This window comes from Passer domesticus, chromosome 15, assembly GCF_036417665.1.
Source record: "Passer domesticus isolate bPasDom1 chromosome 15, bPasDom1.hap1, whole genome shotgun sequence".
Taxonomy (NCBI): domain Eukaryota; kingdom Metazoa; phylum Chordata; class Aves; order Passeriformes; family Passeridae; genus Passer; species Passer domesticus.
Window position 1 is genome coordinate 715205 of NC_087488.1, and position 13441 is coordinate 728645.

The 13441-nt window shown below is 48.2% G+C and overlaps 2 protein-coding genes across 34 annotated transcripts in view; one reads left to right on the top strand and one right to left on the bottom strand.

Moving 5' to 3' along the window:
- Positions 1 to 108: 108 nt before the first annotated feature.
- Positions 109 to 3665, top strand: MRPS34 (mitochondrial ribosomal protein S34). 2 transcript variants are annotated; one of them, XM_064390183.1, is made up of 3 exons: positions 109 to 2000; positions 2098 to 2191; positions 2984 to 3665. In XM_064390183.1, the coding sequence occupies exons 1-3, from the start codon at positions 1683 to 1685 to the stop codon at positions 3259 to 3261; spliced, it is 690 nt and encodes a 229-aa protein (XP_064246253.1). In that variant the 5' UTR covers positions 109 to 1682; the 3' UTR covers positions 3262 to 3665. The 2 variants fall into 2 exon arrangements, with proteins under 2 accessions (XP_064246253.1, XP_064246254.1); XM_064390184.1 differs by having other exon boundaries at positions 2098 to 2140.
- Positions 3666 to 6203: 2538 nt separating this feature from the next.
- The window catches only part of MAPK8IP3 (mitogen-activated protein kinase 8 interacting protein 3), a 64332-nt gene continuing 57094 nt past the window's right edge, over positions 6204 to 13441 (bottom strand). For 29 of the 32 annotated variants that reach the window (XM_064390146.1, XM_064390160.1, XM_064390149.1 and 26 more), the window contains 4 exons: positions 12293 to 12331; positions 10519 to 10698; positions 10126 to 10269; positions 6204 to 9106 (listed from right to left, as the gene is read on the bottom strand). In XM_064390146.1, coding sequence (XP_064246216.1) covers positions 8985 to 9106; positions 10126 to 10269; positions 10519 to 10698; positions 12293 to 12331 — 485 coding nt within the window. In that variant the 3' untranslated portion in view covers positions 6204 to 8984. The remainder of the gene's footprint in view (positions 9107 to 10125; positions 10270 to 10518; positions 10699 to 12292; positions 12332 to 13441) is intronic. The other 3 variants (XM_064390174.1, XM_064390156.1, XM_064390175.1) reach the window with 1 other exon arrangement.

Sequence of the window (13441 nt, forward strand, 5' to 3'; positions counted from 1 at the left end):
GGCAGCCGCCCCTCCCCCCCGCGACGCCGGGGGCCATGGGCGCGCGGGGCGGGGGCGCGCGGGAGCGGAGCTCGGCCGGGCGTTCTGTGGAATGCTCCCGGGGCTTCCCCGCCGGTGGATTGAAGCGGCCTTTGTGCGGGAGCTCGATGTGGAGCGCATCGTCGGAAGTGTCGGAAGGAGCGCCGTGTGCATCGTTGGAAGTGCAGGTGGCGGCGTTACTCTGCTGGGCTGCTCTGGTGGTGGCTGCCGCCCCCGCCGCTGGCGGGGCCTGTGTGTGTGGCCGGGGCACCGAAGGGCACTGCAGCACCTCTAACAGCGGTTCCCTTGATAGAATTCCTCTTAAGAAGCAGAAACCGAAGGGCTCCGTTGCTGCTCGCTGCCGTCGGGCTGCATACGTACCGCCCGTTAGCCCCGCGGACCCACACCGGGAAGTGGCGGGTTTGGAACAAGATTTGCGCTCGTTCTCCCGCGCAGGGGGAAACGCCGCATGTGGTCGGCTGTTGCGGAGCTGCGTCGTTTACCTGATGACTTGCAGTGTGTGGTGGTGTCTTTCATTTCTGTCCATCCAACAAAGCCAAACCCAAATTTTTTCAAGCATTCTTGTCACCTCTTCTGCTCTGTGGACTCACAGAAACTGACGGGGAAAAGGGAAAGGAGCTTGATCCTTGTGCTGCACAACCCCTGGGTACAAGCTCCCAACTCTGTACCCTGAAATAAGTGGCTTAACTGCTCTGCTATTTCCCTCAAATTTGTGTGGATTGAGATCAAGTATTTTATTCTAAACCAGTGTTTCTCAGCTTAATCAGGTACCTCCTGCTTACTCCTATGACCCGGTCTTTTCTCAAGAGATGCACCATATTAGTCTTAAGAGCATTGTCAGCCTTTTTAATGCATGGTTTACTTTTTTAGTGTGCAGCACACATGAACACACCACTTTCTCCTCACACATTGATCTTGGCTGCTGGAAAAATCCACTCAGTATCCTGAATGCCTTAGCAGCAGCACTGGAATTGCTGTGCTTCCTTTAATTTAAGATATGGATTTCAATAAAAAAAGCCTTCTGTCAGATTTAATTTAGCAGTCTTTAGCAAAAATCCAAGGACTGATCTATGCAGTTTTTACTTAAAGTCTAAGTCTCAGTAATTACTTTAATGAGTAATTAAAAGTGTAGCCTCACTGTGCTGACATTCCATGGCTGGAGCAGCTCAGAAGGATTTGTCTAATTCTGCTACGGAGTTCCATGACCCGGCTGCTGCTTGTGGCCCAGCCTCTGACTGAAGAGCTGGGCCAGACCTGTTGCTTTAATCTTCCTGAAACCTGGTTTACCCAGATTTTGAACGTTCCCTGACATAGCTGAATCTGCTCAGATTTTTCTAAACCAGACACTGTTCAGATGTATCTCAACAACCAAGCCCGGCTCCCCCGAAAACCGCCTAGCACATAGTACCGTCAGGCGGCACCGGCGGGTTCGTACCACAGCGAGGGGTCGCGGCACGCCGCGAGCTCCGCGGCAGCAGCTTGACAGCACCCGCTGCGGGCGGCTGGCCGCGCGGAGCCCGCGCTTGTCCCTGCCGACGGGAGGGGCGACTTCCGCGGGCCCGGCGCGGCTTCCGGGAGAGGCGGGAGCAGTGGGCGCAGGAGCGGCGCTCGGTTCTGCCGGTTCCGTGCCCTCGGCCGCCGCCATGGGCCGCAAGAAGCTGCACCGGCCCATCGCCGCCATGGCCAAGAAGATCCGCGAGTACCGGGCGCTGAAGGATCGGCCGCGGGACTCTCAGCGCTTTGCCGTGGACTACGAGACCATGCGGCGGCCGCTGACGCAGAAACGGCTGCCCGTGCGGGCCTGGGAGGACGTGCGGAACGAGAACCGCCTGCTGGCGCTGCTCTGCCGCCTGCCGCGCTTCGGCGTGGGCCGCACCGTCACCCGCAAGTCCTGGCTGTGGGCGCACCGCGAGCCCTGCTACTGGGTCATCACCAAGGTGAAGGCGGACCACACGGCCCAGGTACCTGCCCCATCCCGCCCGCCGCGCCGGCGGAGCTCCCGTCCTCCACCCCGCCGCGACCCACCCTCAACAGGTTCCTCTTTTCTTTCCTTTGTAGAACATGGACCATGGAAGAGCCTGGGGCTACCTGACCTTCAAAGGTAAAACCGGCTCGTTTTGCCACACCTGGGGGCAGAGTTCGAGAGCATCGGGTGCGTGAGGGTGGCAGAGAAACCGCGGGCTCCCTGACTGGGAAATTTCTTTTTCTCACATCTTCTAATGGGAAAAGAAGTTCCTTGCGTTTCAAAGGCTGGGAATCTATGAATGTCTTTCCCTTCAGAATGTCTTTCCCGGGAATGCTGTGGGAGAGCCAGTGCAGTATGACCTGGGGGAACAGCAGCACTAAAAGCATATTAGATGAGCTGACAGACTGAGACTTTCAAAGCAAGACACAGTATGAGCATGAGGGTATTCCAATTTAAATTGTCGCTAAAAAGGAAAAAGTGCAATGCCAAGTAAGTTGTGTTACTGGAATTTTAAATTAATGATTGGAGTTGTCTGAGTGAATTTTCCTTTTTAGAGTTGCTTTGTATTAAGTATATAATTTTCCCTTACTGGAATTACTGAACTAGGACTCATTCAAAGGTTTTTAAGTTGTTGACTACTTCTAACACTTAGTTTTCCAGGAAGCTTTCATCAGTGTAGGGAGAAATTGCTCTTGTTCCTTAACCATGGAAACGGAACCTGAGAGAGACAAAGCAAAACTTTAAATTAAGAGGGGGAGTCACTCACTCAGCTGGAACCTGTTTCTATTTCTGTTTCGATTCTCAAGGACAGAAGTGAGATCCTATAGTATCACAGGGAATAATTTGTCCAGCCCTTTGAAAACTCTGTTTACTCTTGCCTTTTGTAGCATTTTTGGTACCAAAGAGCCAACATTTGTTGTGTCTGGAGGCAGTTTCATGTGATGGTGTTACCTACTGGTGTTCATCGTCTTTTCCCAGGCAAAACTGAAGACGAAGTGAGGGAGATTGACAAAGCCATGTACCATGACTGGCGTATAGTGCCCAAACATGAGGAGGAAGCCTTTAAGAAATTCACCCCAGTGCCTGAGGCGACTGGTCAGTTCTTGCCATACCCACCACTGCTCCGAGCCATGATCCTTGCACAGTGGCAGAAGGAGGGAAAACCAATCATGGAAGAGCCAATTATTGATCTGGAGAAGGTCCTGGCCTGTCCCCAAGAGTGGGCAAAGAAAAAAGCTACTGGGACACCTGTGTAGAGACTTCTTCAGTGTCTTAAGCATCCCACGTGCTCTCACTGCCTGTTAGAAGCTCAGTGCACAAAGGGTCTTACAGAGCCCCTCTGTGACCATTGTCCTAGGATGTTTCCAGCTTTCTCCTCAGCCCTGTACAGTCACCTCATCTGAAAGGGAAGATGCAGATGTATTCAGACTCTTCTTCCATAACTTTGGTTTCAGTAAGCAGAGGGGTCTTCTTGGTTCCCTGGATAGTCTCTAAATACATAGCTTCAGTCAGCCAGCTGCAGTTCTTTGGAGCATAACATTTTTTATATAACTTGGGTCCTGCATGAATCACAGAAAAATTACTGTAAATATCACAGTATTTCACAGAGCTGTGAAAAAATGTATCTTCAAATGGAAATAAATGTTTTCTTAATTCTGCAGCCCAGTTCTAAGAAAACCCATTATTTTTTTCAATGCTGAGACATCTTGACAGCGAAATGGAGAGCCATTAGCTCAGGCACAGCATCTGGTTCTCTGAACACTGCAGAATGATCTGGGTTACTAGCATATGAAGGCAGTGAACAAGAAGTGAGGAACATGACTTCAATACTAAGATAATCCAAAGCTATCCATCTCTTACTCCCAAAGATGGCTGTCAGGAGATAGGGGAAATTATTTTAGTTCTGGTGATGCAAAGGAGGTGGGATTGGCTCTTACCATTTGAAGCCAATTGTAAATTACCCCTGTTCCACGGTAGGATGTTGTGAACATTAAAACATGCAGTTTGAATGCATGTTCCTGGGCACAATTCATGGTATTTCATCTTCTCTTGCAGTGGCTGTGGATGCTGCTGCTGTGTCAAAGGCTGTTGGAGGGTCTGGTCTGGGTGTAGGTGGAGGGAGCACAAGAGCTGTTCAGCTTTATATATTACCAATTCCCTGCGGAAGTAGCTGTTCAGTTCCTGTGTCCACAGGTAGTCAGGAGGTGGTGTTCCATTTACTGCAGCATCCTGAAATCACAAATAGCCTGAAGGGATTTGGTGAGGGAGAGCACAAACTGGACTCTGCTCCACCCAGTGTGTGTGGCCTAGATGAAGCTGGAATCATGTGGCCCCAGCCAACAGGAAATTACTGTCTTCAGGCAGGAGTGCAGAGATTGACATTGGCTACCTGTATTTCCTTCCATAGGGTTTCCTCACCAGAGGCTCCGGAAGGGTTAAGATGCTATGAGATATGAAGGAAGTCTTTTCTTGAGTTAAAAGCTGGTCCTGTGATAAGGAGCAGAATTGAGCCTGCCTTGTGGCAGGAGCACTGCAGAGCATGCGCCAGATCTAGTTCTCTGACTTCAGAAGGAGAGGGTGAATCAGGAGTAGTGTTAAAGGCACAGATTGAGGCTGTGAGCCTTCCCATGGCAGTTGCTGTGGCTGAAAGGTAGTTTGATTCCTATAATCTCCACTGCTGGGCACTGAGGTGAGATGTTGCCTTCCTGGCAACACCATGATTGAGGTACTACTGAACACAAACCAAGAATAAGGGAGATTGAAGGGAGGTGTAGTTGTGAGTCAGATGGGATGAGTAGAACAGTTTAGTCCTCTGCTCTGCACGGCTGTGATCTAAATGTAGAACCAGCAGAGGAAGTGTCTCCCTGAGGGGACACACACAATGATGACAGTGGGCAGACCCAAGTGCTGGTCACAGCAGCCCCAGAAAGGCAAGAAATGACCCATGATCAAAGTATACCAGGGAGCCAAGCCAGCAGCAAAAGCAGATAGAGCTGATTAGGCACAGACTCACTCAGCAGCTTGGGTGAGGCAGGATCTCTGAAAGATGATGTAGTCAAAATCCAGCCCCCTGGGTCCAAGGAGTCGATCAGGAGTGACTGGAGATCTACACAGTCACATGTTGCAGACCTCAGGCTGTGCTTCAATGATGCTCCTGGGCCATAGGAGGAAAGGGCTACTGTACAGGTGGGGTCTAGGTGGCACCACAACAGTTAGGACCTGCTGGTGAGCTCAGGGTCATGAAATGGGGAAATGGGTGTCTTCTCACAGAACCCTAGGCAGCCTGGGAGCCTTATCATGATAGTGAAGGTCCCTTCTCGGAAGCTGCACAGCCTGTTTGCCATGTGTTGGATTCCATGCCCAGAACATGCTGTGAGTTCTGATGAGCCTCCCAAACTTGTATATTTCCTCACAGATTGTTTGAAGGGTATTGGCAGTGACCTGCTTCCTTAGCCACCAGACATGGCTGTACTACACCCAGGGCCCTGCTCAAACTACTCCTGGCTGTTTCGAAGGGTGCAGCCCCAGGGATTTAGGATGGATCACAGCACACGTTTCCAAATCTCATTGCTGAGGTGCTTGCATTAACTGCAGAAGCATTGCCAGTTGTACTGCACCCTGGCCTGTGCCACACCACAGTGTGTGTGTTGATCACAGAGGTGACTCGCCTTAGGGCTCCCTGCTTGGGGCAGAAGATGCTCCTCTCCAGTCTTAAGGACATGGTTCATTGCCATGTCTAGACCCTGAATCAATGCAATTCTACAAAATAACTATTAAGGTGTCCATATGCTGCTGGGACTGAGAGGCTCCCTGCAGTCGAATTATGCTGATATCACCAATCCTATGGGACTGTGAAGTGCCACCTGTACAGTGTTGAAAACTGACCTGATGTGTTATCCCTGGCGGTTCACCTGAAAGGGCCACCCTGACTAAAGTTCCAGCAACTCAGCAGCTTCTCTGCTCCAGCTTCTATTTCTGAAGTGTGCCACCTTATATTTCCACCTTTTACTTTTACTGCTGATACAAGCTACAGATTGCACTGTTGCTTGCTAGACCAGCCCCTTCTGCTCCGACCCTGTAAGCCATCCACATTTCATTTCCTGCCACTGAAATGCTCAACAGGGAACACTTGAGCTGCATTCCCAAGACTGAGCAGCAATCCCAGTGCCTTCACAGGAAGACAACATGCTGCTCAAGGTGATGTTAACATGTTTATTACATACAGAACAGATATGGTTTGTTGTTGACAGCATAGGGAACAAAGCACGGGAACATATTAGTACAGCAGGCTCTTTACAGAATGCCATCTTCAGACCAAACAGCGGAGTTTACAGGCCTTAAGACACTTTTAAAAATCATTTTGTAACATACAAGATACTTTACATACATCACAGTGGAGATATGACAGAGAAGCGTACTGAAGCCAGTTCTCACCTTGATGCCCAGCAGCGACCCAAGGACACAGGAGCTATCAGCAGAGGCTGGGTCTCCCCCCTGCAGCTGTCCCTCTGGGCCATGTGCTTCTCTTGGAGGAGAACATGGCATGGAGCTGGAAAGGAATCTGATGGGAGATTCCCATGGGTTGTTAGGGCCCAGTGGGTGACAGGAGATCAAGTGCTGTCCCTTCAATTGCTCATACCAGATACAGAACAGTTGGTGGTACAGATATTGCAATTCTGACTTTCCTATAAAAGATCTGACAGAGTTAAGGAACTGAACCCTACCAGGGCTTCTTTTTCCCTTCAACTAGCCCAGATTCTGAAATTTGCCTGGCCCTAACTGATGAACTATTACATGACAGTGGAATCTGTGCTCTAAATGTTATAATGTTTAGTTCAAAGCACTCTGTGTTGGGATCCAAAGAGGTCTTTCTAGCAGAAAGCATATGGCAAAAGTGAATGAGAAGCCTGGCATGGTCAGCAGTGCCCCAGCAAAATGTCCCTGGTGAAAGGTCCCCCAGCATGCAGGTGGTGGTTCCATGTATCCCTTAACCTCGTGCCAGTCACAGAGTCCAGTATGCATATGCCTGGAAGATGCCCTCTGCCTGGATTCCTGCCTTGGGGCGGAGTGGTGTGATGGGTGCATGTCACCAGCACTGCTCACATGTAGCATGGGCACCACTGTGGCTGGCTGAGACCTCTGTTCACCAGAGATGTCTCTTGCCTTCTTGCAGGGAAAATGTATGCCACAACCTTTCCTGAATTGTGGATACAAAAATTGTTTAGGTGCTGCTGTGTCAAGAGAGATGCCACATGTTAGAGCATCCCCAGGGAATATGGCATCCCTGCAGCACACCGGGATCTGCAAGCCTGGTCTATGGCAGCAAGCACAGGACACAGCAGGGAGCTTTCCCAGAGATGGAGACTTGCCCAGTTGACCCCATACTGTCACGAGGACATCTCTGTGAACCCTGAAGTGCTGTACAGGTCAGGCAAAAAAAAAAAAAAAACAAGAGGACGACCAGGAGCTTCCAAATTCATCACTAACAAATACTACTTGCCCTACTCCTGCACACGCAAAAAAGAATGTTTCAAGGGACACAGAATTTGTCCTTGTGGGACAGTGTCAGAAAGGGAGAGCACACTATTGCCTCTACACCTGGAACTTTCATATTCTGCATTTTGAGTTCAAAACCACTCTCCCTGGCCCCAATTTTTGCTGCTTCTTTTGTAAGCAGGATTCATATCTGCAATCACTCAGCACTGCATGGACAGAAAGGGCTATCACCACTTTTCTTGGGGGCTGTCATTTTTTTCCAGGAGTCAGAAATTTCCATCTTTTCAAACTTCTTACTAGCATAGTCAGTGCTTGTGATATGAAGTAAAAGATGTCAGGAATCTAGCCTCAATTCTTTTTGTGTGTGACATCAGGTGAGACATAGCCTTGACTGCACTTGTCCTAACCAACTGGAAGTCTCTGTTTTCCAAGTCTCTGTAAGAAGAGATCTCCTTCCAGCATGTCCTAAAAAGTAGACACAGCCTTGAGATGAGGCAATCTCAATGTGTTAATGCAGAACTCACAGCAGATCAACACCATCTGCCCTCATCTGTCTTTTAAAAGCCACCAAATGCAATGCAGAGATAACCACCACATGAACCTTTCAGAATGAACTCAGGAATTCTTTTCTGTATGGCTTTTTTGGAAGGGAGAGTTAAAAGCCTTGCTTTTTCTTAAAAAAGCAACATTCTGTTACCCTTTTGCTACTATGGCTGTTTGGCCTTGACAATCAAACACCTATCTTCCATCTGTGCTCACCAAACAATTCTCTTGGCACACACACAGGCAGGCACCCAGTACATGACTGCTGAGGCAACAGCAGCAGCAGAGGAAGGGACTTTCCCCCTGCAAAGATGGAGGATGTGATCCCCACAGTAAGGGTGCTGCTGCCTTCTCCAGCCTCACATCTGAAGTGCTGCTGAAACCATGATGCTCTTTGGAGGCTTCCTTGGACCCTTTGTTGCTCCAAGTCCAGAGGATGTTATTCTGTGCTTAAGGGTGAATAAGGATAAGATGAAGAGTCTACTGGTGAACTAGAAGGATTTCTGCTGGGGTGCTGCAGAAGTGATTTACCATCACTGCTTTGGTAGGGAATGCCTGGGGACACACTTCTTTCTCATGCAGGTGGGAGTGAGGCAACCTGCCCAAGAACCTGAGCCACGCCTCTCCAGCTGCCCCTCCAGACACTGGGCAAAGGTTTCCCACAGCCCTGGCTCCAAGCTCCCTCCATGGTGTACTGCCATTTCTCTCCTTTCAGATGCCAGCTCCAGGGCAGAACAAGAACCTAACCATGCCAAAAGCATACGGGCCCGAGTTGCAAGCTGCGAGTTCAGAGGTTCAAGGGGGTCACAGTCCAAGGCAGGAACCGTTGCAGTTGTCCAGGGTCAGTTTCCAGCAGGAGTTATAATGCAGGCGTTCTGTATGTACATCATGGCATTCAGGTGGGAGGAGGGACACTTAGATTGTGGGAAAAGAGGAATTCTCACTCAGGGATGTATGATACCTGCCACACAATAATGTGGCTCCGTTCAGCCTTGGAAAGTACTGGCTTCACCTGGGTGGCATCTCCCGCATTCTCTTCTGTCTCATCATCTTCCCCATCCCCTGAAAAGAGAACACAGAGAGTAAAAACAGCAGGAAAGAAAATGCTCTGCAATACTCTAAAGAGGCCAATACCCCTTTTAGAGTCCCAGCAGTCTGATAACAGACACCACTGTCTGTTATCACCACTGTGAACTGAGACTTTTCTCTGTGCCTGGAGAACATTTAGAGCAACCCCATTCTTTTCTGAAGCTGGACTGCACGGACAGGACAAACTAGCTCCAGCAGCAACAAAAACTACCCTTCCTTTCAGGGAAGCTGATTTTTACACAGAGCACCCTCAGCAGCTTGGGTAATCATAATAGGGCAGCAATGTTTGGACCCAGTGGCACAGATGCATTTGTTCTTTCCAAAGCCATTCATACTGATGCTATTTTATGATAGTTTTAATATATTTGTAGTTTGCTAATGCATGGCTGTAGCTCCCAGTGCTTTTCCTACCCTTTTCCCCTACATTTTAGAACAGTAAGCTAACTTTAACATATTCCTGAAATACTATTTAGTCTTGCCTCTTTAGTCAACCAAGGACATCTTGCTTTTTACCATGCATCATAGACGTAATAAATGTGGGCAAAGCTCTTGGACCAACTCCAGTGGGGTAGAACCTGGGGGAAATTACCTAACCAACTGCTCTTCTAATTGGACAATATTTGTTAAATATGCTAATTTGTTTAACTTAAAAAAGTGTAGAAGTCCTGTATCATGTGCGTATATTGCACCTGGAGGCCTCCAGTTAAAGACCTTCTTTTATATTACTTCCTATATTAACATAATCTCAAAACTGTGTTGTTTTGTTCCCGATTTTGTAGGCATCACTTCAGCCGTGTGACACTGCAGCCACAGGGCACAGGTTGACAGCCTTGTGCTGTGCAAGAAACATCCTTATTTGCCCTCACAGGCAGATGAAGGAGAAGCAGTGTGGGGCTTTTCTGCTTTGGTTCTCCACAACAGTAATACCTCACTCCACGACCACAGCTATGCACCCACTACCTTTCCAGATGCCTCCCACCAAGGGGACTTACCAATCCGGAAATCAATATACCCTTCTCCTCCACTCAGCACCAGAACGTTCTTTAGCTTCTGACCCTCTGTCTCAGTGGCTGCTGTGCTGGGGTTCTCTGAAGGGCTGTCCAACACACTCCCGTTCAGGGTCGCAAGGACATTGCCTAGGAGAGGACAGAGGTGCTGTTGGTACCTCTGCTCAGCCCCCACACAGTTCACATGCACACAAACACATTGTGCAGACCAATTCTTTCTGCTAGTCTAACTGGCAGTTACTCCAGTATAAATACAGATGTGTGAACCACAGGAAGTATCAGCCACAGCCTGGACCCTAATCTGCTGCAGACCAGCTACAGCCCCTGCCTCAACAGGGATGGAAGGACAAGCACCTGCTGAGGGAGAGCTGTGCTTACCTGGCACAGAGACGAAAAACTTGACAGCATCACGGTGGCCATGGAAGCAGAGTTGTGCCTGAGCCATTGAGCAGTAGGGAATGAAGCTGCTGGCAGATTTGTCACTGTTGTCATCACCATACACGTGGATGACCCCACCAGAGCGACTGCCCTCTCCAGAGGTCGGTGAAGTCTTGTTGGCTAAAGACAGAGCAAGAACACCATCAATGATAGCTTTGAGTCCCCTTTACAGAAGGGACTCCATCAGAGAGAAAACTCATGAGCTGTGAAGGAAAACCTTTAAAGGTGCAGGTCTCTTTTAAGGTCTTTTATGAATGATGTGATGGAGGAGACCACAGCAGATTACACAGTCGTTCTCTTTTAGCCTGGGGCAAGCTAGACTGGTGTCACCAGCAGTGATCGTCTCCAGCCTCCAGAAATAAGCCACTGTGTAGGATCAACCTTGGTCTTTTGTAGCTGGCAGGGTACCCGAAGTGTCTACTGTCCCCAGAAGGCAGCTGGAGGACAGTTACTGCTCTGGATTAGTGATGTTACTCAACTTTCAAGTCAAGTCCTTTGCTCATGCCCAGTAATGAGCACCCATACTGCTGACAGCAGTCTGGGTCTGGTGAAGCCTCTCAGCCCACTCAGAGCCATTACAGAAGTGGATGTCCTTCCTCATTTCTTGATTCAACCATGACACCAGACTGCCAGCTACTCCAGCAATGAACATCTTTCAGATGCTCACCATCCACAGCTTCCAAGGAAAGCTCAGGGCTCTGTATCCTTCATGATCAGGCTCTGAGAATGTGACAATTTCCACTAACCACGCAACAGAGATCAGTGCTCTCAGCTCAGGATGGGAAATGCTTTCCTTCTGCATGCACCCACATCAGTACAGCAGGAACAATATTAAATGAGACAGCTTTCACTTTTCTGTGAAAAAGTGAATTCATTAATTATCTGTAGTTCTGTGAATTCATTAATTATCTGTAGTTCTGTGTTTTAACTTTGGATGAATTTCAGTTATGTGACTTGGACAAAAGAGACTTTTCCCTATCAGGCTCAAGACAGGACAGTGGGACAAATACAAATACTTTGATAGAGGAATGAGAGTCAATGTGTGTACAGTATCTGGCTTTTTTCTGCAACTAATATCAGATGCTTTAAAAGGAGGAGACACGTGTTGATAATGCGTCTGGACAGCTATATTAATGTCTCTGAGAGAGAAAAAAGCCCCTTTAATTTCTGACCCTGGAAAGGCATGAATTTGAACTGAGATCCCACCTTAACTGGCACAAACCTAAACAATTCTTCATGCTTATCACGTCCCCTTCGGTTCAACATCTCGTTTGATAACTTACAGCTGACAGGTGCCATAGCACCACCTGCCACTGGCCTGAAACTGATGAAAGAAGCATCATTGGAAAACAAAGGATGACCAAGGGAGACCTTGGAAGAATACTCTACTCCTGGTTCCTGCTTCTGACTGAATGAACCTTTCCTGTCCCCATCTCAAACTGATCTACCACACTGCTGAAGAATAATTATCCTTAACACAAAAAACCAGAAGGATCAACAATGGGATGGAAAACATTGTTTATGGCTGTGGGAAATTAGGATATTTACATGACTGACTCTGGTTGCTTTTCTCTAATGCAACTTAAAGCAAAAGAGTGATGAGGAAAAATGGATGGAGAGAAGTTGAATGGCAGAATGGAAGGTGGGAGAATGACTATACAGGAAGATGGGTGCAAAAGGAATGACAGCTGTGGAGGGGAGGCAATGGACTTACCCCGGAGCCCAAGGAGTTGGCCGCGGTGGAGGACTACAGCTAGACACAGGCAGGGAGTGGGAACACAGAGGAGCATGGGAAGTGACGGGTAGGACGGGAGAGAAGAAAAAGGTGGTTACTAGGAGATAATTTGAGGGCAACAAGAATAGTATAAATTCTAGAGAAACCACCACAGAAGCTCCTATTAGTTCATACTAACACTGTTCTTGCTCACTTTGCTCTTACCATACAGGGACATATGTGGTATCTGAGGTGGGAGAGGGAACATGTCACCAGGATCCACTGCTACATTTTTAGTGAGATTTTCTTGCTTACCACATTTTTTACAGGAACACACAAAGATAAAGCAATTGGTTTACAGCAGGGAAAAAGTTTAACTCAGAACAAGGACAGCAGCCTTAAGACAGAATGGGCTTCAAAAGGAACTCAGAAACAAGACCAAAACTGCAATGACCAAAGTGCATGAACAGGACTGTGTCACTGCCCTCCTGGTGTTAACCCCAGGCACATCCAACTTCATTGCCCTCAGAGGAGACCATCCCAAGCCTGGCTTCCAGGAGGATTACAAGAAGTTTGCTCTTTTTACACAAGAGGTATTTGTTTCTCAGCTTTCCTGTGAGCACTGGTGAAAAAACACACATTTGGCTGCTTTCTCTTGAAAGCAATTGCAGTCAGTCTCAAATCCTACTTCCCCATAGTGATCTGGATAAGACCTTCAAAATACGATGCTGACAGGCAGGTTCAGAACAGTGGGAACTAAACTAAAGTTTAGCTTCAACTAAACTAAAGTTTAGCTTCAACTAAACTTTCAGCTCCAGAGATTCACCTATTTACTCTTACTGCTGGATCCCCTCAGCAGGCTGGATTTGGTGTAGGATACCTATTTCTACTTGACTGATAAAGTTGAGCCCTAATCTGAGTAAATGGAGCTTTTCTAAGCTCAGTTTTTGGAAAATACTGCTACAGAAACATTTAGATGACTAGGCCAAAGTGGAATTTCCAAGGAGATCTTCCTGGTGACTTGTCATCCCATGACCTCCTTTTGGAGACTCAGTACAATTCCCAAAGCTTTGTTTCTCCTTTTTCACAGTAGCCACAGAAGCAGTTCACATCACTCTGTTCTGTCAAGGTCCAGGGCTGCTCATATTC

Excerpts from the sequence above, each read along its gene's own strand:
- MRPS34 (XM_064390183.1), top strand. The coding sequence starts at position 1,683 with ATGGGCCGCAAGAAGCTGCACCGGCCCATCGCCGCCATGGCCAAGAAG. Across the intron at positions 2,001-2,097 it reads AGGCGGACCACACGGCCCAG|AACATGGACCATGGAAGAGC; the intron begins GTACCTGCCCCA and ends TTTCCTTTGTAG. Across the intron at positions 2,192-2,983 it reads GCAGAGTTCGAGAGCATCGG|GCAAAACTGAAGACGAAGTG; the intron begins GTGCGTGAGGGT and ends GTCTTTTCCCAG.